Source organism: Eurosta solidaginis, chromosome 1, assembly GCF_040869045.1.
Source record: "Eurosta solidaginis isolate ZX-2024a chromosome 1, ASM4086904v1, whole genome shotgun sequence".
Lineage (NCBI taxonomy): Eukaryota > Metazoa > Arthropoda > Insecta > Diptera > Tephritidae > Eurosta > Eurosta solidaginis.
The window spans coordinates 14,380,826-14,408,241 of NC_090319.1; the positions used below are offsets into that span (position 1 = coordinate 14,380,826).

At 38.2% G+C, this 27,416-nt stretch overlaps 2 protein-coding genes across 2 annotated transcripts in view; one reads left to right on the forward strand and one right to left on the reverse strand.

Annotated features, from left to right (window-relative positions):
- LOC137249585 (dipeptidase 1) overlaps positions 1-27,416 on the forward strand; it is a 704,181-nt gene that overhangs the window by 109,559 nt on the left and 567,206 nt on the right. The gene's annotated exons all lie outside the window — the stretch shown is intronic.
- Sdr (Secreted decoy of InR) overlaps positions 1-27,416 on the reverse strand; it is a 40,068-nt gene that overhangs the window by 2,176 nt on the left and 10,476 nt on the right. The window contains 9 exon segments of the mRNA XM_067781123.1: positions 273-433; positions 707-794; positions 4,363-4,579; positions 5,246-5,432; positions 7,982-8,190; positions 10,132-10,276; positions 10,366-10,606; positions 17,999-18,301; positions 18,376-19,028. Of these exon segments, the coding sequence (XP_067637224.1) occupies positions 273-433; positions 707-794; positions 4,363-4,579; positions 5,246-5,432; positions 7,982-8,190; positions 10,132-10,276; positions 10,366-10,606; positions 17,999-18,301; positions 18,376-18,975 (2,151 nt within the window). The 5' untranslated portion in view covers positions 18,976-19,028.

Here is a 27,416-nt window from a genome sequence, read left to right on the forward strand (position 1 = left end):
TCTTGCCGCATTGTCACGAATCGGGACATCCCAGCAAACACCTGATGATGCAGCCCAGCCGACCACTCTGAAGCACTAGATATGATATCCGCCATTTACAAACTCTACCGCTTGATCTAAACAAAGCAAGAGGAGGCCATGAGGCTCATCCACATTGATCCGCCAGGGTCAGGTATAAGTTCTTTACCGTACCAATTCCTATGAATTGCTCACAATCTTGGAAGGTATCGGGGGTGATGGGATAGACCTTAGATTTTTCGATATACTTACACATATATTAAATCCGGCAAAGATTCATCATAAATTAACTTTTCTCGATTATAGAAATTTTCATCTTGGGGCAGAGGTCCACTATTTTCTGGATTCTTATCTTCGCAATCACAATCCATGGAGTTTCTTGAAATGTCGGGATGGTCACTTAAAGTAACGTTTGCTGAAAAAAAAATTGTAATGCTTTTGAAAATACTTCATAATATTAGACCCCCTCATGATTGAAGAGTTACGCAAATTTGTATGGCGACCTTCGTGCAAAGTCGGCTCTAAACGGTCAATTTGTCAAGCTTCAGCTGTCCCTCATTAAAAGGTGTAGAGAGTGGATTGTGCTTACTGATATTTGGCACAATAACTGTTTAAAGTCGCTTAAGCAAAGAGGTCGAAAATCATTTCGGTATTCACTCGTCAACTGTGACACCAATGATTGACTTACTCTGATTATGAAGATTCACTTTTTCGTATCTGATTAAATATTTTTCTATATCTCCATTAGGTCTTCGTGGTGGCCACCAGTGTAAGATCTAATAAAATTATGTTAAAATTTGATTGCATTAGAAAAACAAGTAAGGAAGGTTAAGTTCGGGTGTAACCGAACATTACATACTCAGTTGAGAGCTTTGGTGACAACATAAGGGAAAATAACCATGTAGGAAAATGAACCGAGGGAAACCCTGGAATGTGTTTGTATGACATGTGTATCAAATGAAAGTCATTAAAGAGTATTTTATGAGGGAGTGGGCCATAGTTCTATAGGTGGACGCCATTTAGGGATATAGCCATAAAGGTGGACAAGGGTTGACTCTAGAATGCGTTTGTGCAATATGGGTATCAAATGAAAGGTGTTAATGAGTATTTTAAAAGGGAGTACTCCTTAGTTCCATAGGTGGACGCCGTTTCGAGATATCGCCACAAAGGTGGACCAGGGGTGACCCTAGAATTTGTCTGTACAATATGGGCATCAAACGAATGGTGTTAATGAGTATTTTAAAAGGGAGTGGGCCTTAGTTCTATAGGTGGACGCCGTTTTGAAATATCGCCATAAAGGTGGACCAGGGGTGACTCTAGAATGCGTTTGTACAATATGGGTATCAAATGAAAGGTGTTAATAAGTATTTTAAAAGGGAGTAATCCTTAGTTCCATAGGTGGACGCCGTTTCGAGATATCGCCATAAAGGTGGAGCAGGGGTGACCCTAGAATTTGTCCGTACAATATGGGCAACAAACGAATGGTGTTAATGAGTATTTTAAAAGGGAGTGGGCCTTAGTTCTATAGGTGGACGCCGTTTTGAAATATCGCCATAAAGGTGGACCAGGGGTGACTCTAGATGAGTTTGTACGATATGGGTATCAAATTAAATGTATTAATGAGGGTTTTAAAAGGGAGTGGTGGTTGTTGTATAGGTGGTCGCCTTTTCGAGATATCGCCATAAAGGTGGACCAGGGGTGACTCTAGAATGCGTTTGTACGATATCGGTATCAAATGAAAGGTGTTAATGAGTATTTTAAAAGCGAGTAATTCTTAGTTCCATAGGTGGACGCCGTTTCGAGATATCGGCATAAAGGTGGACCAGGGGTGACCCTAGAATTTGTTTGTACAATATGGGTATCAAATTAAAGGTATTAATGAGAGTTTTAAAAGGGAGTGGTGGTAGTTGTATAGGTGGTCGCCTTTTCGAGATATCGCCATAAAGGTGGACCAGGGGTGACTCTAGAATGCGTTTGTACGATATGGGTATCAAATGAAAGGTGTTAATGAGTATTTTAAAAGCGAGTAATTCTTAGTTCCATAGGTGGACGCCGTTTCGAGATATCGGCATAAAGGTGGACCAGGGGTGACCCTAGAATTTCTTTGTACAATATGGGTATCAAATTAAAGGTATTAATGAGAGTTTTAAAAGGGAGTAATCCTTAGTTCCATAGGTGGACGCCGTTTCGAGATATCGGCATAAAGGTGGACCAGGGGTGACCCTAGAATTTGTTTGTACAATATGGGTATCAAATTAAAGGTATTAATGAGAGTTTTAAAAGGGAGTGGTGGTTGTTGTATAGGTGGTCGCCTTTTCGAGATATCGCCATAAAGGTGGACCAGGGGTGACTCTAGAATTCGTTTGTGCAAACGAAAGGTGTTAATGAGTATTTTAAAAGGGAGGGGGCCTTAGTTCTATAGGTGGACGCCTTTTCGAGATATCGCCATAAAGGTGGACCAGGGGTGACTCTAGAATGTGTTTGTACGATATGGGTATCAAATTAAAGGTATTAATGAGAGTTTTAAAAGGGAGTGGTGGTAGTTGTATATGTGAAGGCGTTTTCCAGATATCGACCAAAATGTGGACCGGGGTGACCCAGAACATCATCTGTTGGATACCGCTAATTTTTTTATATATGTAATACCTGTAAAGACTTTAAGGGTTTTTATTTCGCCCTGCAGAACTTTTTCATTTTCTTCTACTTAATATGGTAGGTGTCACAACCATTTTATATAGTTTTTTCTAAAGTTATATTTCGCGTCAATAAACCAATCCAATTACCTCACCATGTTTCATCCCTTTTTTCGTATTTGGTATAGAATTATGGCATTTTTTTCATTTTTCGTAATTTTCGATATCGAAAAAGTGGGCGTGGTCATTGTCGGATTTCGTTCATTTTTCATACCAAGATAAAGTGAGTTCAAGTAAGTACGTGAACTAAGTTCATTAAAGATATGTCGATTTTTGCTCAAGTTATCGTGTTAACGGCCATGCGGAAGGACAGACGAACGACTGTGTATAAAAACTGGGCGTGGCATCAACCGATTTCGCCCCTTTTCACAGAAAACAGTTAACATCATAAAATCTATGCCCCTACCAAATTTCAAAAGGATTGGTTAATTTTTGTTCGACTTATGGCGTTAAAAGTATCGTAGACAAATTAAATGAAAAAGGGCGGAGCCACGCCCATTTTGAAAATTTCTTTTATTTTTGTATTTTGTTGCACCATATCATTACTGGAGTTGAATGTTGACATAATTTACTTATATACTGTAAATAAATTAAATTTTTTGTTAAAATTTTACTTTAAAAAAATTTTTTTTTTAAAAGTGGGCGTGGTCCTTCTCCGATTTTGCTAATTTTTATTAGGCGTACATATAGTAATAGGAGTAACATCCCTGCCAAATTTCATCATGATATCTTCAACGACTAACAAATTACAGCTTGCAAAATTTTAAATTACCTTCTTTTAAAAGTGGGCGGTGCCACGCCGATTGTCCAAAATTTTACTAATTTTCTATTCTGCGTCATAAATTCAACTCATTTACCAAGTTTCGTCGCTTTATCTGTATTTGGTAATGAATTATCGCACTTTTTCGGTTTCTCGAAATTTTCGATATCGAAAAAGTGGGCGTGGTTATAGTCCGATATCGTTCTTTTTAAATAGCGATCTGAGATGAGTGCTCAGGAACCTACATACCAAATTTCATCAAGATACCTCAAAATTTACTCAAGTTATCGTTTAACGGACGGACGGACGGACATGGCTCAATCAAATTTTTTTTCGATCTTGATTATTTTGATATATGGAAGTCTATATCTATCTCGATTCCTTTATATATGTACAACCAACCGTTATCCAATCAAACTTAATATACTCTGTGAGCTCTGCTCAACTGAGTATAATAAAACTCTAAATAATTGTATGCTTTGTTTTCATGAGGTCAAAATGACTAGCAAAAAAAACTGCCTTAAACTGACCCTCATGTCATTAGAGGTCAAAGAGGCTAACGTAGTGTGTGGTCGAAACCCAAGCCAAAATGTGTGCTTATTTATCTCACAACACATTTCATTGTTTCCTGTTGTTTTCATTGCTGTGGCATTATAAATTAATGTGACGCCAGTTGTCAAACGAAAAAAAAAATTTGAACATGTTGGCATATGAGTTTTAAGGCCAAATTTGCAATATCGTTGGGCAATTCTCGTTTTCAATTTTATTGTCACGCATGGTATTGTATTTCTCCTTTGATGACAAGCGGTTTTATTGATATGACCCAGTTTGTGGTCAAATTTGACCTAGAGAAAAACAAGAATTATACATACATATTTTATATGCACTTACTAATGTTTCAGCGTCAATAGGCGTATAATAGACTTTTCTTACTGGGCCCGGCTTTCTGGGTAGCGTAGTAAAATATTGAATTTTAGAATAGGCATCCGCTCGTATATGATAATCGGCCATGGTTAGGGTTTTCACGAAGTAAGCATATTGTGTATAGGGCTTTAGCTTTGTGATGATGAAACGAATATTTTGTGTTGGGTTGACTTCCATGCGCCAGCTAGAAAAAGATGAATAAACAATGTATAAGTACTTGGTTAATGATTTTCCAAACGTCATCTTTTGCTTCCTTGTTCGAGGGATATATGTAATCTGAGTGCTATAAGGTAGCATTGTTCTTGATCCCTATTCTTCCTTCTCTTCTTTATTCCGTTTTATATTACATATTCCTCCCACATTCTTTCTCCTTAACGATTTTCTTTCATTTTTTCCCATCTACTTTTTTTCCCCTTCCACTATCTCTTTTTCAATCCGTTTTGCTCCCTGCTCCTGCTAATCTCATAATCCTCATATATATCTACAAAGATATTACGGTTTTGAATTTCTTCTTGGAAGGGGAGTGGCACTATGCACTTTGCAATAGTTGACTATTACTTCTTCCATAAGACTCATGTGCCTAATTCTGTCCAGTATACGTCTATTTTAAAAAAGATCCCATCTTATTTTCCTATTCATATTCGTTTCCCTTATGTATGGGATCACTCCAGCAAATATTCAATAAATTTAGTGAATGCATATTCATATGCTTTTAGAAATAGTGAACCATTTATATTATTAAAGGTTTGTGGTTTTCCTTCCTTCTTCTCATCAAGTCCCTTTTCATTTCCTTATCCCTCCCAACCTCCCTCCCTCTTCTTAATCAAGCACATTTAAAGTGTGTATTTACTTATCATGTCCGCATCCATGCCGTCCATCGTAGAGTGAAGCATTTTGTATTGGCGATTCCTTAAAGAAATAGACATAACCAAGTATTATATGAATATTTTCCTTGGTGAAAACATCTATCTTAATGCGCGCTGCTGTTGAATTCTTATCTTCAACTGTTGCATTGAGTTCCTGGAGAAAGCTGTCACCTGAAAGTCGCATGTAAGAAATTTGTTTTTAAAAATACTCAAATAAAGGCCAGTACACTGTTTCCAGGCAAAAAAGACTAGAACAATTCTAATCAAGGGATATTGGCTGCGCCAAGGTTACTTCGCAGACAATTTCTCAAAAAATTGTACGCAGATTTTTAATTCTTTATTCCTAACATTTTTTTGAAACGCACGGTTGTGTAATTTTATTTCAGTTAACGTTATGAATAAAAATATAGAGATCGAGCCCAGGGGTGAAAAACGTGAACGCCAATACTTCACAGAGTAGTGTCCTTTCCAGCACGAAACCAACACCATGGCGCTGACCTGGCCACTGTTTTAGACGGCGCAAAGCTCTATTGCCCTCCTTTTCTGGCGCGGCATTTACATTTCCTGTATGGCACTGATGACGAGCATATTAATCAGCCGGCGTGGGCTATTTTTTTTTTTTAATTTCAAGAGATATCAGGAACATACATGGAATCAAATTGTAGTCCGTAAAACTTCTCTGCTCTCCTAAATGGAGGCAGCAATTCACCGCGCAGAGATGAAGAACCCGATTCCGCAATCGATGATGATGGAATATATGTCCCCCCACCCCATTATGACGAAGTTAGAATAGCAATAACCAGATTGAAAAACAACAAGGCCGTGGGCGCTGATGGATTGCCTGCGGAGCTATTCAAGTTCGGCGGCGAGGAGTTGGTAAGGCGCATGCAGCAGCTTCTTAGCAAAATATGGGCGGACGAAAGCATGCCCGACGGTTGGAATCTAAGTGTTCTTTGCCCAGTCCACAAGAAGGGGGATACTGCAAAATGCACCAACTATCGTGGAATCAGCCTTCTTAATATCGCATATAAGGTCCTTTCAAGTGTATTGTGCGAAAGATTGAAGCCCACCGTGAACCAGCTGATTGGACCTTATCAGTGCGGCTTCAGACCTGGTAAATCTACCATCGACCAGATTTTCATTTTCACAATGCTCCAAGTCTTGGAAAAAACCCATGAAAAGAGAATCGACACACATCACCTCTTCGTCGACTTTAAAGCCGCCTTCGACAGCACGAAAAGGAGCTGCCTATATGCCGCTATGTCTGAATTTGGTTTCCCCGCAAAACTTATACGGCTGTGCAAAATGACGTTGAGCAACACCATCAGCTCAGTCAGAATTGGGAAGGACCTCTCCGAGCCGTTCGAAACTAAACGAGGTTTCAGACAGGGTGACCCCCTATCGTGCGATTTCTTTAATTTGATGCTGGAGAAAATTATACTAGCTGCAGAACTTAACCGCACTGGAACAATATACTATAAAAGCGTGCAATTACTGGCATATGCTGATGACATTGATATCATCGGCCTAAACACCCGCGCTGTTAGTTCTCCTTACTCCAAACTGGAAAAAGAAGCGGTAAAGATGGGTTTGATGGTGAATGAGGACAAAACGAAGTACCTGCTGTCATCGAGCAAAGAGTCATCGCATATGCGCCTTGACAACCACGCTACTGTTGGCAGCCATAATTTCGAAATAGTAAAAGACTTCGTTTATTTGGGAACCAGCATCAACACTAGCAACAACATCAGCACTGAAATCCGGGAAGAATCAATCTTGCCAATAAATGCTACTTTGGGCTAGGTAGGCAATTGAAAAGTAAAGTCCTCTCTCGCCGAACGAAAATCATACTCTACAAGTCACTTATCGTACCCGTCCTGCTATATGGGGCAGAAGCATGGACCATGACAACAGCAGATGAAGCGGCTTTGGGAGTGTTCGAGAGAAAAGTTCTTCGAAAGATTTATGGACCTCTACGCGTTGGCGATGGCGAGTACCGAAGAAGATTTAATGATGAGCTGTACGAGCTATACGCAGACATCAACATAGTCCAGCGAATTAAAACGCAGCGGCTGCGCTGGCTAGGCCATGTTATGCGAATGAAAGATGATGCTCCGGCCAAGAAAGTGTTTCTATCGGAACCCGCCTATGGAAGCAGAGGTAGAGGGCGGCCCCCACTCCGTTGGAAGAACCAGGTGGAAAACGATTTAAACTCCCTTGGTGTGACCAATTGGCGCCGGTTGGCGGAGCGAAGGAGCGACTGGCGCGCCTTGTTGGACGGCCATAACCGTTTAGACGGTTAAACGCCAATTAAGTAAGTAAGTAAGTAAGTAGGTAAAACGTTCACAAAGGGGCATGGCTTGATGATAGGTTTTGTCATTTGTAGGGGTTTTAGCGTGGTGGATCCCAAGATTTCCGTAAAACCCGCATATGGGATTTGGGGTTTAGTCGCCTCATACGACAGGCATTTTTACAGGGTTAATATTCTTAAGCCCTTAACATGCTGGACGATGTTTAGATTTGGTGCTTCCTTCCTTCGTATCTTCTTTAGATTACCCATTTGTGTGCGATTTTGCATGCAAAAAGTCATGCAAAAGACATTTTTGGCATATATGGTATGAGTATAATTTGACGTTGCTATAGTTTACAATTGGAAACAGATATCTCACCATAGTTAAAAGCTACATATAATACAAAATAAGATCTATTGGTATACTTACAAACCACCCGTTCACCATTGGAGTGTGGTGAAATATTTATGTTATTCAGCGGCTTCGCTTCTTTTATGGAATCTTGAAGAGCATGAATTTTATTTAAACACAAACGTGGATTAAGATGAAAATAAATGCTACCATTCCGAATGGCAACTTTTTGATTCGGAGTCCACAGTTCCGTTAAATAATAGTTATTGACAACATATAATGCGTACCTGAAAAATAAATTAAAAAACAATAAATATGCGAATGAGGGGAATAGTATATAGTAGAAACAATTGTGATTGTGATTAGGGCAAACAGACTGACATAAAAAATGTCCTAAATTGACACGATAGTCATTTGATGGTAAATGCGTTCGTATCATATAAAATAACAGACTTAGTAGTCGATAAAGCAGTGTGCGCCGACCAATAGCACCACAATTATGCTTGGTTTGGTTGACCGCAAATTTCGTCATATCAATGAAAAAGGCTTGTCGTACAATGTCAGATTCGTTTTGGCTATTAAATTGGTTAAAGGGGCGATTGTCTAACGTTTTGGCAAATTTTACATTCAAATTTTATTCGCTAACATGTCGGCAATTTATTTTCGTTTGCCAATTGTCGTACGTTAAACAAATAATACCCCAGCGTGTAAAACATGAGGAAATATTTAAACGGGTTGTAAAAGAAATGAACACAAGAATTTTGCTTGGGTTTTCATCACACATTGCTTTTTTATTTCGATTAAGTTATGTGACGTAATCGAAACACATTTGACACCAAATGACCATGATTTCATGATCAAAAAACTAGGAACATGTTGTTTTAATAAGAAAACAATTTTCTAAGCGGGTCCCGCCTAGGCATGGATTTGCCAAGCACTCCGAGTGTATTTCAGACATGAAAAGCTTCTCAGTGGATACTCAACATCCTTGCAGATGCCGCACGGTGGGGTATTTGATCAATCTAGCTGGCCAAAACTAAAACAGCAGTTATTTCTGTTAAAAAAAAGTAGTTGTCACACTTCATTGTTATGAAAGGAAATATTTGACAGTAAATTCACGATGTTCCGCGCAGAATTGCTATGGATCGAGCCCCCGGTTTCGGAGGGACCCGGGGTTATTTTTTGGCATTGCGTGAGATATGTATGTCAATATGGGTAACAAAGGAAAGGTATTTTGCTCCGCATTTTTATTGATGCTTTTAAGTATGGTTGCCACTTAGGGGTTCCACCTCACCTTCTTTTTTATATTTCTTTGTATATCGACTACCATCTCGGAAACGGCTTAACCGATTTGAATCAAATTGGGTACATCGATATAATATTACATATCTTACATATTATACAATACTTTTCACCTAGGTGTTGCCACTGAGGATGTTTTCACAAGGTTGCCACCTTTTGTCAATAGGCGTATCAGTCTCTTACAAAATTGATCACCACTCAAAAAATCGCGGGTATGCGCAGCTGTTTTTGTTATTAAACTTTGACAAAAACACAACCTTATATATTGCTAAAAAATTTCTGACGCGATACGCCATGAAAAAATGATATATCTTTTCGTTTGCAAGCTTTTTAAAAAATTTAATATTGAAAAGTAGTAGTATTATAAGTAGAATAAAACATGCGGCATAAAAAATCTAACATTTGAATTAAAAACACATTTACCTGTAACTAGATTTTATTAAGGCCAAACAAGTGCAGAAGTATTTAGAAGGGTATATCGCTTTTTAATCCAAAAATACATCGAACTGCACACAATTTTTATACAACTTTAGATGTGCGCGGTTAGCTCCGTTGACGTTGGAGATGGGGTTTGGGGCAGGCGCGAATCTACGGGGGGGAGGGGAAATAAGGGCCACCCTCGAGAAATTTTATTTTTCAAATACTTTACAGAAGAAAAATGAAATATCCAAAGAAAACAAATATTCATATTTTCAATACTTAATTTTGGCAATTCACGATACACGGCAATTTATACATGAATACCGCTTTTATAAAAGTAAAGCAAAATTTATGAAACTCCCGCGCCCCCCTCTCTCTTCTCTTCGGATGTTATTCCATCTTGTATTTATTTATTTATTTATTGATGCTTCGAAATTATAGCCTTTGACATAAAAATTCGACGTAATCAAAATCAATCACAATTCCTTTTTTAGCAAAAAACTTACAAATCATCAACCAATCGCTGACCACATATGGAAATTAAATTGGGTAGAAAGTGCAAAGTAACCAATTGTGGTGAATTAACCACCTTAAGATAACCAGTGATTTCGGTGACTTTTTTGAAAGCATTTTCCAAGTCCGTAATTTTGACTGAAAACAAATGAGTTTGTATAGAACATCAATAATGACTTATTTAAAAAATCAAAATGCAATTTTTATATATTTAACGGGCTACTTACCCTTGATATCGGTTAATTCAATGGTTAGTGTACCGTTTATGGTAGCACATCCTGTTAAGCTTTCAACGTCGAGCGCTGTATGAATTACAAAATGTCCACTGCAAACCAATCTACAATAAAGTTCTCCGTTTGTACGTGTGATCAAGTGATATTTTGGACAGCTTTCCACACACACTCCAGCATGTGGTATCCCAGCCGTTTGGTGACACTTTGTTGAGGTTATGCAGTGACGTTTTTGATGCTGAATGACAAACATATTAAAAAAGAAGCATGAACTCATATAGCACATAAGCCATATATCATTGTGAATACAAGTGGCGAATAGCAAAAAGCCTCGGTCCTCTGTTAAATCACTGTTAATTAAATTCATTTATAGCTTAAGCTGCAACCGTGTTAAATTTTATATTGAGATTCAAGCAAATTAAGGCAATAATGTCGCATAGCACAGCATCTAAATGCGTGTTAGAGTGTAAGCAGTCTCTGGAGAGAATCGGGACAGCGAAAAGCATACATCTATATTGGGTCCCAGGTCATATGGGAATAGATGGGAGTGAAAAAGCGGATGAACTAGCTAAAAAGGGCGCATCCCTTGAAGCTTGCTCTATAGACGTCCCAATTAGACTGGGCGAGATTAAACGAAGGCGAGAGGTGCACATGATCCACCAAGCGGGAAAGGCGTGGGTTCAAGCGCGGGGCTGTAAAGTGTTGAAGATTATGTGTAGGTCTTACAACCTTAGACTAACAAAGTTGCTTCTATCATTAAAAAAAGAGGACTGTAGACTGATAACGGGTATTCTGACTGGACACTGCCTTCTGGCGTCACATGCCTTTAAATTAGGCTTGGCCAGTGATAGCATATGTGGGAAGTGCGGGTTGGAAAAGGAAACGATCGAGCACGTTCTGTGCTCGTGCCCTGCACTTGCCAGGCTAAGACCCCAGCTATTAGGAGTGATACAGCTGTCAGATCTAGAGCAGCAAGTGGCTTAAGTCCTAGGAAGCTTCTAGTATTTGCCAAGAGGACGGAGTTATTTTATAACATAGGTCCTGGTTTTTGATAGGGCTTTTCAGTTTTGTCGTTAAAACAAACTTCTGGTAACACTACGGACTTAATCAGTCTATGTGAGGTCCTCATGGACCGGCCAGTTCAACCTAACCTAACCTAAATTCATTTACTGCGAGCAAACACACCAACCTTTGTTCCGCTCACGGACCACTTGCGACAACCGTTCTCCCTGTCAACTTATTTGACAGGTACTTGAGATAATGGAAGAATGAAAAGATTTTTCACTTGTAGGAATTCACAAAAAAAAAATTTAAGTTCAAAATTCAGTATTAGTGATGATTCATTTGCTGCTGCTATCTTATGCTTGGTTTTTATTATGTCAAAGTGAACAACATTAAAAATTACCTCAAACTGACCCACTGATCAGTTGGGATCAAACACGTTTTCACACATAACCAAGGCAAATTCATTACAGGTGGTGTTATCCCATCAGCTGATTGCTTCCTCTTGATAATTTTCCATACAAAGCCTTGTACAACAAAATGTCAGTTAATCGAATTCTATGAAAATTTTCTTTTGACTTGACATTCATCTGCACGGCGATTTGATTGAATTCGTTTTGCCACCACCTGTATAGATTCGCCTTGCACATAACTGACACACAGTCGATAAAGCAGGCCGCAGTCAAACCACAAATCACACACAGAAGATTGTGCATTCACGAGTTCAAAATTGCTTCGTTCTGCGCAAATACGTCACACTTGACTGCTTGAGCGAATGAAAGAAAGAGAGAAAAAAACAAAAGCTAAAGGAAAATGACGTAAAAATTGCCCATAAAAAACAGCTGATCTTTTGTTTACATGTGTATTGCGCAATCTTGTGTGTGATTTGTGCAGTCAAACCATAGCTAAAATTTTGCATTCATTTATTTCACAACCTGTTTTATCATTTCACGTTGTTTCAGATGCTCAGGGCCGGCTCTACCATATACGCGAACTACGCGACCGCCTAGGGCACCAAGTTCTAGGGGGCACCAAATTCGATAAACACTTTTGTATTAAAAATCTTTTTTGCAAAAAAAAAAAAAAGAAATTTTGTAGGGGCCCTATATTTAGTTTCATTAAAAAAATTTAATTTTCACCTTAGTTATATTTTACAATACAACTAATCTGGTCTCATGCCCAATTTAGTATTTTGTTGACGATACCAATGTCGGTTGCGAGTGGCGAGGGCAGCTTTTCGAAACTGAAATTAATCAAAACGTACTTGCGTTCGGTCTTGACTCAAGAAAGGCTTGTCGGTTTAGCATTGCTCTCAATGGAGCAGGAAATTGCGCAAAAACTAGACTTAAGTAAAAATATATAAATTTTCTCTGAGCTGAAGGCGCGGAAAATGAAGTTTTAGTAAACTCGAAGATAATTAAAAATACTTTTGTGTGTTATATTTTCGTTCTTTTGTTAAACAAAAACAATATATTTAATATGCAAAAGAAATATTTTTTTGTTTTATTGACACTAAGTTTGAATATAATATTTCTGATCTCCCATTTCTTTCTATAAATACTGGAGAACGGTGCCGCAAATAATAACTCGCCTAGGGCCCTAAATTCTCTTGAGGCGGCCCTGCACATGCTGTGATATTATTATTAATGAGACGCCTATTGGCAAACGAAAGTAGATTGCTAACGTCTTAGCAAATGATATTGGAATGTAAAATTTGCCACACCATTTGGCAAAAGCCATTTTCATTTATTGGTCAATTTTATTATCACTTGGTACTTGGTAGTCAAAACGGACTGCAAAAGTATTTGCCGTTGTATGGCAAGCCGTTTTCGTTGATATGGGCAAGTTTGTGGTCAAATTTGACCAACTGAAAACCAAGCATTGGGCTAACAAGTTATCTCACCGCATTTTTTTTCTGCTTGGCTACAAGGCCCCTCTTGAAATCTAAAGCCCCAAAGATGACAAAGTTTTTCCAGAAATAAAGCGACCAAACAGTTCTGACAATCTCAATAGAATCAGAAAGTCGTTTGAACGGAAAAGTAAATAAAAACAAGTAAGGAAGGCTAAGTTCGGGTGTAACCGAACATTACATACTCAGTTGAGAGCTATGGAGACAAAATAAGGGAAATCACCATGTAGGAAAATGGACCTAGGGTAACCCTGGAATGTGGTTGTATGACATGTGTATCAAATGGAAGGTATTAAAGAGTATTTTAAGAGAGAGTAGGTCATAGTTCTATTGATGGACGCCATTTAGGGATATCGCCATAAAGGTGGACCAGGGCTGACTCTAGAATTTGTTTGTACGATATGGGTATCAAATGAAAGGTGTTACTGAGCATTTTAAGAGGGAGTGGGCCTTAGGTCTATCGGTGGACGCCTTTTCGAGATATCGCCATTAAGGTGGACTAGGGGTGACTCTAGAATGTGTTTGTACGATATGGGTATCAAATGAAAGGTGGTAATGAGTATTTTAAAAGGGAATGGGCTTTAGTTCTATAGGTGAACGCCTTTTCGAGAAATCGCCATAAAGGTGGACCAGGGGTGACTCTAGAATATGTTTGTACGATATGGGTATCGAATGAAAGCTGTTAATGAGTATTTTGAAAAGGAGTGATCCTTAGTTCCATAGGTCGACGCCGTTTCGAGATATCGCCATAAAGGTGGACCAGGGGTGTCTCTAGAATGTGTTTGTACGATATGGGAGTCAAATGAATGGTGTTACTGAGCATTTTAAGAGGGAGTGGGCATTAGGTCTATAGGTGGACGTCTTTTCGAGATATCGCCATTAGGGTGGGCCAGGGGTGACTCTAGAATGTTTGTACGATATGGGTATCAAACGAAAAGTGTTACTGAGCATTTTAAGAGGGAGTGGGCATTAGGTCTATAGGTGGACGCCTTTTCGAAATGTCGCCATTAGGGTGGGCCAGGGGTGACTCTAGAATGTGTTTGTATGATATGGGTATCAAATGAAAGATGGTAATGAGTATTTTAAAAGGGAGTAATCATTAGTTCTATAGGTGGACGCCTTTTCGAGATATCGCCATAAAGGTGGACCAAGGGCGACTCTAGAATGTGTGTACGATATGGGTATCAAACGAAAGGTGTTACTGAGCATTTTAAGAGGGAGTGGGCATGAGGTCTATAGGTGGACGCCTTTTCGAGATATCGTCATTAGGGTGGGCAGGGGTGACTCTAGAATGTGTTTGTACGATATGGGTATCAAACGAAAGGTGTTACTGAGCATTTTAAGAGGGAGTGGGCATTAGGTCTATAGGTGGACGCCTTTTCGAGAAATCGCCATTAGGGTGGGCCAGGGGTGACTCTAGAATGTTTGTACGATATGGGTATCAAACGAAAGGTGTTACTGAGCATTTTAAGAGGGAGTAGGCATTAGGTCTATAGGTGGACGCCTTTTCGAGATATCGCCATTAGGGTGGGCCAGAGGTAACTCTAGAATGTGTTTGTACGATATGGGTATCAAACGAAAGGTGGCAATGAGTATTTTAAAAGGGAGTAATCCTTAGTTCAATAGGTGGACGCCTTTTCGAGATATCGCCATAAAGGTGGACCAAGGGTGACTCTAGAATGTTTGTACGATATGGGTATCAAACGAAAGGTGTTACTGAGCATTTCAAGAGAGAGTGGGCATTAGGTCTATAGGTGGACGCCTTTTCGAGATATCGCGATTAGGGTGGGCCAGGGGTGACTCTAGAATGTTTGTACGATATGGGTATGAAACGAAAGGTGTTACTGAGCATTTTAAGAGGGAGTGGACATTAGGTCTATAGGTGGACGCCTTTTCGAGATATCGCCATTAGGGTGGGCCAGGGGTGACTCTAGAATGTTTGTACGATATGGGTATCAAACGAAAGGTGTTACTGAGCATTTTAAGAGGGAGTGGACATTAGGTCTATAGGTGGACGCCTTTTCGAGATACCGCCATTAGGGTGGGCCAGGGGTGACTCTAGAATGTTTGTACGATATGGGTATCAAACGAAAGGTGTTACTGAGCATTTTAATAGGGAGTGGGCATTAGGTCTATACGTGGACGCCTTTTCGAGATATCGCGATTAGGGTGGGCCAGGGGTGACTCTAGAATGTTTGTACGATATGGGTATGAAACGAAAGGTGTTACTGAGCATTTTAAGAGGGAGTGGACATTAGGTCTATGGGTGGACGCCTTTTCGAGATATCGCCATTAGGGTGGGCCAGGGGTGACTCTAGAATGTGTTTGTACGATATGGATATCAAATTAAAGGTATTAATGAGGGTTTTAAAAGCGAGTGGCCCTTAGATGTATATGTGAAGGCGTTCTCGGGATATCGACCAAAATGTGGACCAGGTGATCCAGAAAATCATCTGTCGCGTACTGCTAATTTATTTATATATGGAATACCACTAACAGTATTCCTGCCAAGATTCCAAGGGCTGTTGATTTCGCCTTGTAGAACTTTTTCATTTTCTTCTACTTAATATGGTAGGTGTCACACCCATTTTACAAAGTTTTTTCCAAAGTTATATTTTGCGTCAATAAACCAATCCAGTTTCAATGTTTCATCCCTTTTTTCGTATTTGGTATAGAATTATGGCATTTTTTTATTTTTCGTAATTTTCGATATCGATAAAGTGGGCGTGGTTATGGTCGGATTTCGGCCATTTTTTATATCGAGATAAAGTGAGTTCAGATAAGTACGTGTGCTAAGTTTAGTAAAGATATATCGATTTTTGCTCAAGTTATTGTGTTAACGGCCGAGCGGAAGGACAGACGGTGGACTGTGTATAAAAACTGGGCGTGGCTTCAACCGATTTCGCCCTTTTTCACAGAACAAACAGTTATCGTCCTAGGAGCCAAGCCTCTACCAAATTTCACAAGGATTGGTTAATTTTTGTTCGAATTATGGAATTAAAAGCATCCTAGACAAATTAAATGAAAAAGGGCGGAGCCACGCCCATTTTGAAATTTTCTTTTATTTTTGTAATTTGTTGCAGCACATCATTACTGGAGTTGAATGTTGGCATAATTTACTTATATGCTGTAAAGATATTAACTCTTCTTTTAAAATTTGAATTTAAAAAAAAATTTTTTTAAAAAGGGGGCGTGGTCGTTCTCCGATTTTGCTAATTTTTATTAAGCAGACATAAAGTAATAAGGTTTATGTTCCTGCCAAATTTCATCATGATATCTTTAACGACTGCCAAATTACAGCTTGCAAAACTTCTAAATTACCTTCATTTAAAAGTGGGCGGTGCCACGCCCAATGGCCAAAATTTTACTAGTTTTCTCTTTTGCGTCATAAGCTCAACTCACCTACCAAGTTTCATCGCTTAACGCGTATTTGGTAATGAATTATCGCACTTTTTTGATTTTTCGAAATTTTCGATATCGAAAAATTGGGCGTGGTTATCGTCCGATATCGTTCATTTTAAATAGCGATCTGAGATGAGTGCCCAGGAACATGTATACCAAATTTCATGAAGATACCTCAAAATTTACTCAAGTTATCGTGTTAACGGACAGACGGACGGACGGACGGACGACTGTGTATAAAAACTGGGCGTGGCATCAACCGATTTCGCCCATTTTCACAGAAAACAGTTAACGTCGTAAAATCTACTCCCCTACCAAATTTCAAAAGGATTGGTTAATTTTTGTTCGACTTATGGCGTTAAAAGTATCCTAGACAAATTAAATGAAAAAGGGCGGAGCCACACCCATTTTGAAATTTTCTTTTATTTTTGTATTTTGTTGCACTATATCATTACTGGAGTTGAATGTTGACATAATTTACTTATATACTGTAAGGATATTAAATTTTTTGTAAAAATTTTACTTTAAAAAAAATTTTTTTTTAAAAGTGGGCGTGGTCCTTCCCCGATTTTGCTAATTTTTATTAAGCGTACATATAGTAATAGTAGTAATGTTCCTGACAAATTTCATCATGATATCTTCAACGACTACCAAATTACATCTTGCAAAAGTTTGGGCCACCGAGGCGGTGCTGAAGTATAGATATTTCATGTGGTGGTATGCTTCTTGTAGAAACTATAATCCCATCAGCATACAGAAAGGTCAGGGACCTGCGTGCGTTCACAAAAAAAAAAAAAAAAAAACAATGATCCGTGAAAACCACCCCATTTCTCAATTCAACAGAATGTGCTCAACCGTTTCTTTCTGCAGCTCACATTTCCTACACCTGCTGTTACATAATATAAGCATATAACGACAGAAGGCAGTGTCCAGCTAGTATGCCCATCGTGATCGCTAATTCTATTCCTCTCAGATATATGAGCTACTTTGTTGAGTCTAATATCGTAAGCTTTGCACGTGATTTCAAGAAATTGCACAGTCCCGGGCTTTTGTCCGCGCCTTTCCTGCTTGATGGATCATATGAAGCTGCTTTCTCCTTTTGATTTCTCCCAAAAAGATGGCGACGTATATCTAGTCCTTTGCCAACTCATCGGCCTTTTCGTTACCTTCTATCCCTTTGTGACCGGAACCCAGTATAAATGCATGATCCGGCTTGAGCAAAGTTTTTTCAATGCTTCTTTGCATTCCAGAACACTTCTTGATGAAGTACTGTGTACATAAATAGTAAATAATAAAAGTACTTTAAAGCAAACATACCAAAACATAGTTCTGTGGACAAGCGTCCACACATTGTCCATCCAGACTTAAGTTCGCACAGAAGTTGCAATGCATTCCATCACAGCCGCTTAAGCAATTATGATCACAACATTTTCCCATATCGTCACAGCCGCGTAGACCGCAATCAGAACTACAATTAACGAGACTGCTCGTAGCAGGACGACGCTGTCTCATATTTAAACTCCAACAATGACTACGCAAATTTTCCGGTAGCTCATCCTCCATAACAATATCATTGCCCGTGCGAGCACATAAAGTGCAATGATTGTTAGGTCTGTTGTTCTGCAAAAAAGAAGACACAAAGGGGATGAGCCAAAATATAAGGGCATCTGCTTAATAAAGAAAATAATTCAAACCTTATGAAAGAAATGCTGCTGCATGCTATTGCCCAATAATTGCACCCAATTAACCGTCTCCACATAACATAAAGATGGATTACTTTCGATGCGTATATTACCCGCCTGTATGCGTAACAACGACCCCAAACCCAAATTGCTCAGTTCGCGATTCTCATAAATGGCCAATGCAAATTCATTGAATAGCAATTCACGTCCTCGTATGATTTGAAGTTTCGGAAATATTTGCGCTAAACTTTGTAGGCCATGCGAACGATATACCAAAAGATAATCGGTAATCTCTTCAACCGCAGTTGTAATATTGGGCGTTTCGTTGCCAGTTATTGTCGCAGGTAAGTAAGCAAATCTGACATAGCCCACTACGCGCACACAATTTCGTAATGACTGTAAATCACCCATTGTACGCACTTCAATGGACTTACATACGCGAGCTGGTACCGGTGAAGCTGGTACTTTGTTTTTAACCGTTATTTTACGGGCTGCTGCGTTTGTTGTCTCGTCGAATGAGCTAGCGGCGACATGTTTGAACGCCACCTGTAGGATAAGCGCCCATAGCAGAAGAAGGAACATGTGGCGTTGGACCGTTAGACGAGTTTCCATAGTTTCTTGGATCGTTTCACTTAAGTGGGCGCTTTACTCATATCAAGAGACACCTGAAATGATTATTACGAGGGATGCTTTGTAAATTTTGCAAGTCGGTAAATGCTAGTGGAAATTGGTGAAAGCAGTGGTGGATTCGAGTCCAGGTGGGTTATAGTATGTCAAAAGCTTTTGAAAGGCCAAGCAATTTTTACTATTTGTTAACTACTATTGACTGTTACTATTTGACTTAGGACCCTGCCTTTACGCTATTCCGCCTTATAGGGGCTTATGATTTCTTCTTGGACACACACTCTAAAAATCGAGACCAGCGTTGCCATATATTTTTTTTCCAAGTCGTCAGACGCCGCCCAAAAAATCGTCAAAAATCGTCATATCTATGGCAACAACCAATAACAACCAAAGTTGAGTTAGGACGTAGTTGGGTTATTACCAGGGGAAGTACGATTGTATTCGCCGGAAACCAAAATGAGATCGCCGGATTTCATTCAACAATATTAACTTTATAAGCAATTTTCTGAAAATTGTTTTTGATTTTTATTTTTTGTTGCCACAATCAACATATAAAATCGTTTTCAATTCATTTCGTTTTATTTTTTAAATAACAAAAATGTCTTAAAAGATAAATTTTGTATTACATACAAAAGGTACTTGTTTTCAGTCATTTTAGCAATAATTTTTTTTTTTTTTTTTCTTTGAGCCCGAATTGAACCTTCTATATCAATTTAGTTTCTTAGTTATACATTTTCGCGTTAATTTTTGTAGCATATTTATTTGCGGTTCAATATTATGACAGGAAAAGTTATTCAATTTTAAATAATGTTGTGCTATCAATGTTCATTTTCATGATTCAATCAGAAGAGGTTTGCTCGACAGACGAATTTTTTGACAATTGCAGCCATTTTGCTCCCAAAACGAATTGACATCCGTTAACAGTGTTGTTTCTTTGCAATTTTTCGAAAAATATTAGTAGTAGAAATAGGAAGCAATCAGTTTACAAATCCCCGATAAGTACTGAAGTGCATAATTCCTTAGAACATTTATTTTAATTTTATGATGAATTTATTAACTATGCCATGATCTATTAGTGTGGCTGAACATAGGTAATTTTTTGAAAAGTACGGACATCAAGGAATCGTGCACTTTCGTAAACCTATGAACAGACGAAGCCTAAACCACTTCAAAATTCATCGTTCAACGTCAAAAACTCGACTAGTAAATCGATTTACGTAAAAATGTAATTAGTAAATATCGGAGATGCCATAACGAAATGTACTCATTGAGCATGTTAACTTATTCATTCCGTACGTTCGGAAAATTCGTCACCATTTAAGAATTTGGGGAATCGGTTTATATTTGGAATATTATGTAGTATATACTTATTTGATATATTCGGACTTCGTGAGGTAGTATGAAACGAACGTGTTCCGAATATTCTAAATTAACGGAAGACTTCCATGAATACTCAACGTAAAGGAGCTTTCCGAAATTTCAGAGTAAAAAGGTGAATACTCCCTGTGTAGCAGGACCGCATAAAAGCTGAACTCTTCTGTCAAAGTCAAGACCGGAATTTAAAGTTCTAAGACAATAAGCCATTTTCTTTTACATTTTTTTTGGCAGACCATGTCGGCTGCCTTTTAAATATAGTCCTATCTCAAAACATTTTTCAAAAACTTCCCATTTCATGATTTGTCACAAAAACGCCCTATTTTAGAATTAGATTGAAGAACGCCTCAGAATGATTTTCATTAACTCCCCCTTACGTTAAAATGCATTGAACTTATGCTCATATAGGGAGTTTTTGAAACAAATTGTGATAGTGTATTTTTGAATAAAATTCTAAACCAACATAGCTCTTTATAAATTCATGAAATATTTAGTAGAAAATTAATTATTTCCTCCAAAACCTGTTGCCATTTACAAATTTTTTATCACTACTAATATACTACTAAAGGTACTTTTGTACTACAATTTTCGCTAAAGGGGATTGAATTATTACCCGTTTTCCTTACTTCGAAAGAGCAACCCGTCCAGATTTTTCAATTTGGGAGTGTCAAAGTTCTGCCGTCATTGAAGAACAAACCTCTAGTAACTGAATCATGGTTCCTTTTAATGTATCAGTTTCCAGACGGTTTCGGATTTTTGTTTTGTTTAAATTTATTTTAGAAAAGATTCGTTCTACATTCGCTGAAGAGTGTGGCAAGCACATTAGATCTGCAACGATTGCACATAAATTAGAAAATGCGTATGTAGGGTCAGCTCTTTTGATAGTAGAAGTAGATTTCAAAAAAACTTCTGGAGGAACCTTAGAAATATCTTCAAAATAGAGGAACTGCGGCATTTGTGGTATAGCGTTTAGTTTTTGGGTAATTTTGGCGTAACCAAAAGTCCAATTCACCTCTTTTTCATCACATTTTGTTTGGTAAAATATCATCTATAGCGTACTTTATCAAAAGTTGTATACCACCAACAGTTTACGATTTATAAGACGAAATTCGGGTGAGCCCGAAATGCCGCTTCCCCCAAAAATTGGCGGGTAATGTGGTACGCAAACGTATGCTAATTTGGTATAATATACCATTTAACCCGAATAATAGCCAGATCAGTTTTACTAAAGAAAATATTAAATAACTTCTTTTAAAATTTACCAATTTTATTAATAAAAGATAAATAGCTTCTCAAAAGATAAAATAAAATTCCTCCTTGGCTCGTTGATACTAAAAATGAATAAGTTATTGGAAATATCAAAATTGCTTAAAAACTATTAATAATAAATTAAAAATTGGATTCTAAAAATCGGATTCTTTTCAAAAGGAGCAAATTGCTCCGTCTGGAGGCATTTCAACAAAATCCCCTTGGTTCGATTCTGAGTAGATGACGCTTACTTCGGAGTCACTGGTTAATTCTTCACATTCATCGTTTCTAGCTTTCGCTGCTGGTTTTTTGAAGGTTCCTTTTCTTTTTAATTTTGGCTTCACTTTTTCCCAGATCTTCCGAAAGCTTTCTTCCAACTGATTCTTATATTGTGATTTTGTTAATACTGTAGCTTTTGACTTTCTTCCTCTTCCGGTAGCAACTGGCTTTCTAATCTTTGGCAATGGTAAAATCTGCCATGGTGAAACGACTCCTTTACTGGTTGATACCACAGGTTCTGGAGAAGTTACTCGATTTGTATTAGATGTCGGTGAAGTAAGAGTACGTCCAGTCTCCGAAGTTGCATTATTTTGCTCGGAAACTTCAGAGTTTTCGGCATTTACGTGCTCATACATATCATTTGCAGCAATATAGTCTGCATCAGTAAAAATATTTCGATCGAATGGTTATATACCAGTACATCTGAAACCGTTAACTGCAACCTGCCCAGTCTGACCCTTATAATAAATAAATAAAAAAAATAAATGTAAGGCGCGATAACCTCCGAAGAGATCTAAGGCCGAGATCTAAGGCTTCTTTGCGTCGTGCTCCTCTTGATATTCCCTACGAATTGGCCGGACGGGACCTACATGATTTATGCCGACTCCGAACGGCATCTGCAAAGCAGAGGGGCCACCCAGCTTAGAAAAATTTTCATCTAATTGAAAAACCTTATTTCTAAAATTTTGAAAATTTGCTTTGCACAGCGGTAAGCCCCGTCTCATCAACATTATAAATGTGAGTGGTTGAAAATGTATGCTTCTCAAACTCTTCCTCAAGCAAATCAAAAGACAAATTAACATTTTATTTATTGATATCTTTTGATCTGTCAAACGAAGTTCCAGTAGGAGAATGGATACCTAACTTGTCCTTGTGGCGTTTACAGAAAGCATTAAGCCAGTCTTTACCGGCGCAACTATGTAGAATAGAAAACGGATTTGGAATGTTGGCTTAAATCGTCATTTTTCATTACAAAATCGTCCAAGCGTCATTCTAGTTGAATATCGTCAAAATGACGACGGCGTCGTCAATCTGGCAACGCTGATCGAGACCTTGGCTTTTCGCGAGATTCTCGTCTCCTAAAATGCTCTTAAAGCTCACGAGCTTATCAAACTTTAATTTAGCCGCCGCATTGGCAGTATTAAATCCACTCCCTTATTTTTTACTTGTGGTTTTGTGAAAATTTTCGGTTGTGTTTCAGAAGAGCTCTACGAGTATTTAGAGATCCGAGAATCTAGCGAGACAGCCGATACTAAAGCTCCACGAAGAGATAAATACCATCGTAAGTGTTATGCGAACCCAGCCTTTTGTATGAATCGCAGGGTTTATTCGGCTGTATTTTAGCGAAGCCTTCCCGATTTTTACTTGGATCTGACTACACCAAGAGACGCTTCTACAGCGGGTGGTTTTTCTTCCTCGTATTCAATAATAAACTGTTGAGCCTGTCTTAACGGGAAGGTGAGAATATAAGTCCGAAACGATTTAGGCCGACCTTCTCTTCCAATTCGTCGTGCTAGTTTTTAATTTTTCTTTCCAATTGCCGAGAGGGAACCTACATCTTTTATATCGACTGCGAAAGGCATCTGTAAGGTAGATGAGTTTTCACTGAACAGCTTTTCATGACAGAAAACCACGCGGAGGGTTTGCCAAATCATCAGCGAGAAGCGACCCCGCTTAGAAAATGTTTTTTAAAGTATTTCATACTAATTTTACCAGGACTTTAACCCAGTGCCTCCCTTATGGTAGATGAGCATGCTACCACCGCCCCCACTGCAACCAAGATGGATCACTCAAAAATGCACGAAGATAAGGAGAATAAGGTCATAGGTCGCATAACAAGACAGCATTAATGGCTGTCAGCACCAGAAAGCCGTGGTCGATCCAACCAACCAGGAGCGTGAACGCTTGGCATAGGCCCATGCGGCCGTAGAAGTCGACCGAAAGCAGATCGCTTTGTTCGAAGAAACCCGCGGTGCAACTGAATCGGAGGCTTCGGAATATACAACCATTTTTGTGCAGCTGACGTTGGGCTTAGCAGCAACACAAATAAAGTGGTTATGATCAGATATATTAAGAGATTTAAGGTTTCGAATAGGGATATACGCTAACTAGTAAGATTATACTTTTTTATTATCAAAAAATTGTCCTAGGTGAAAATGTTTGAGGTTCCAGGTATCCCTATAGCAATATCATGTCGAATCATGCATCCTCCGATAAAACTAGTTACACTCGGACTTTTTAAAAATAAAAGTCCCGCTTGATAACAAAGAAACGGCGTATCCGAATTAAAAAAGAAATTTATTTCTTTGTTATCAAGCGGGACTTTTATTTCGGCCTTAAAAAATAAAAGTCTTAATTTGACTTTTATTTCGGGACTTTTATTTTTAAAAGTCTGAGTTTAACTAGTTCTATCGGACTCAAAAAATAAAAATCCGAAAATAATTTTTATATTGATCCAAATATATTTAAAGTCCAAAATTAATAGTTTTGAAAGGATTTATATTATAAAAGGAATAACAGTTTCAGCCCCTGAAAAATTCATTTAATTGTAAATTGAATTTAGATTTTTCAATTAAGAGATCTATATTCAAAGAATTTGAGAAGGATGAGAGGAGCATAATATGCATAGCTAATGCCCACGCATTCAATAAAAAACAATTCATTACTTCTTAGGTTCCTCTGTGGAACCAAGAAGTTAATTCGTTATAAAAGAGTCGGAGCGTCTACTTTGCCGTGAATTATGTCAAACATAAAGTTAAGCCAAAGCAAGATTCTTCTGTTATCCAACGTCTTAAGGTTAATAAGAAGACATCTATAATTATAAGACGGGAATAGGCTCTTAAAAGTTTAATCACTCAGAGAAAAAATCGTTCTAAAATGAACGAAACAAGTTCAAAATTAAGAACATCCGTTGACAAAAGTCTGTTAAGTACGTTTTTTCTTAACTTGTGACCGATGGGCTTGTTTTAAGAACAGTTTTTCCAAGCACACCGTTCGTATTTTATGACCAGTTTGGTATTGATGTGTGAAACTTCTGTGCTCATTTCAAGCACTACTTTGGCTTGATTTAAGAATTTTCGTTCTCACGCTTCGAGAACGATTTGGGGTCGATAAAACATTTTTCGGTCTCAATTCAAGAACGATTCGTGCTTGATCTTTGGCGGGAGGGGAAAATATTTTTTTAAATATATTTATTTATTTTTTATTAATAATAATTTTTTTGTCATAAATAAAAAATATTTATAACAAAAGAATTGTTACTAAAATTCAAAAGTTTAAGAAAAAATGCATAATAAGCATTTTCTCATACATTTCTCTTATTGAGAAATTATTCTTATTTGAAGATGTAATCTGCATATATACTTAAAACATTTCATAACAAGTTTGAGAATTACCTGTGCATATGTGAATGGAACTGAACGAAAACTTAGAGTTAATAAAATAGAACATAAAAAAATTGTTTTAAAAAAGTTCAGAGTTTGACGGTGATCGAACTCGCGCCACAGGATCGCAAGCGCAACATCATAGCCTCTGGGCCACTACGAATGCTTGATAGCTGGTGCCAAATGTTGTATTTAATGTTGTGGTGCACACGAATTGTACCGTTTTTTGTTCTTGGGTTTAATTTAAGAACATCGCTCTCACTAATAGAACATTTGTTTTATTTTAAGACCAGCCGTTCTCTTTTCAAGAAAATGGTGTCAGTTCAAGAACAAGGTTGTTGTTTTAAGAACAGGTCGTTCGTTTTTCAAGAACAAAAAAGTAAGAACATGAAAAACTTGAATTGAGTCCGGTGGTGCTGGATTTTAGAACGGCGTTTTTCTCTGAGTGATCTGCGCAGGGCAAATTTTATGAAGGTCTTTTGTACCCTTTCTAGCCTCTTTATATGGCAATCGTAAAATGGTCTCCGTATAAACACAGCGTATTCTAACGTAGAACAAACCACCGAGGTTTAAAGAAGTTTTAGAAGCAATACAGTGCAAAATATCTTGAATTCGTGCTAGACCGCAAATTGTTATGGAAGCTCCGCGTGGAGGATACAGTTAATAAAGGCTGAATAGCACTGAATGCAGAGAAAAGAATCCCCTCCGTCTAATACTGTCGCTGGTCATATAGAAGAAGATAGTAGTGAAGGTATAGATGTCCAATCTAATCGTAGTCTTACTAGTTAAAATGAATCTTATTACTTAAAACTAGGTTCTGTAGACTCATGGTTGGCGTTCTTCTTACCATATCGCTGCAGGACGAAACTGTTAAACATAAGTTGTGCTCGAGTACAGCGCACGTCATATCAAAGTTTTAGCTACGAGAATTGGCACAGCTTTCAAATAAATATTGTGACGAATATTAGCAACACTAAGGGAAACTATCATCTCTGAGCCGATACTGAGCAGTGCATATATCTGAGATACTCCCAAAAGTATGCAATCATTTGTGCAAGTATCACTCACATATACACGCACAGGGGCTATGAGAGAAGCTATAAGAATCGTGCATCTGTATATATAGCTGAGAAATTTATAGCTGCTAACTAACTAGTAAATTCTAGAAATAGGAGCGCCTAGAAATATGTCAACGAGGAAATCAAACAGTATAAAAGCAGCATCAGTTGAGGCACGACAAGTCAGTTTGATTTAAGCATGCTATCTGTCGAACAGTAGTAGTGTTATTTTGAAAGTAGTCTAATAAAAACCAATTTGCATTATCGAATATTAGAGTTATTTATTCAACAGTTTAGTGATTCGAACATTAGCAGAAGGTTGCAAATAAGAGGAATTTCAGTAAATTCGTTACAATTGGTGTCAAAAGGGGGTTGTTGAATAAACTCCGAAGATTTTGAATACAACTTGGACATGGTAAAGTTGAGTGAATTAAAGATCCAGCAACTGAAAAAGGAGTTGGAGAACCGTGGATTGAATACAACCGGCAATAAGATCGAACTTCAAGCACGGCTACGAAAGGTAATGGAGTCGCAAGGAATTGATGTGGACGAGTATGTCTTTTATCCTCATGTGGAGGACCCAGCGACTAAAATGGAGGAGAAGATAGAGACTCCGAATCCATTGGCGAGTGTTGATAATAACGTGATACTAGCAGTGTTGAAGCAAATGTCGTCACAAATATCAATCGAAATGTCATCTCAACTGGAAGAACAAAAGACAAATGTAACATCTCAACTGGCCGAAGAGAAAACATATATCGCAGGAGACACACATAAACTCCAAGATTGAAGCACAAGAGGCACGAATATCCGATATATCGACGCAAATTTCAGAGCAGATATCATCACAGATCTCTGCGCAACTGGAAGAGCAATAAGGACGTATTTCCTCGAAGTTGGAGGCGCAGGATACAAAAATTTTACAACTAGAGGACAAAATCGATGCCGAGATTGAAACATTGAGAGGTCGTATACAGGAGTTGCAACTAAATCGCCCAGCAGTTTCAGCGAGTAATCCAATGGTAAAAACACCATCCTTTGACGGTTCTGTTCCTTTCCAGTTGTTTAAGCTTCAGCTTGAGAAGAC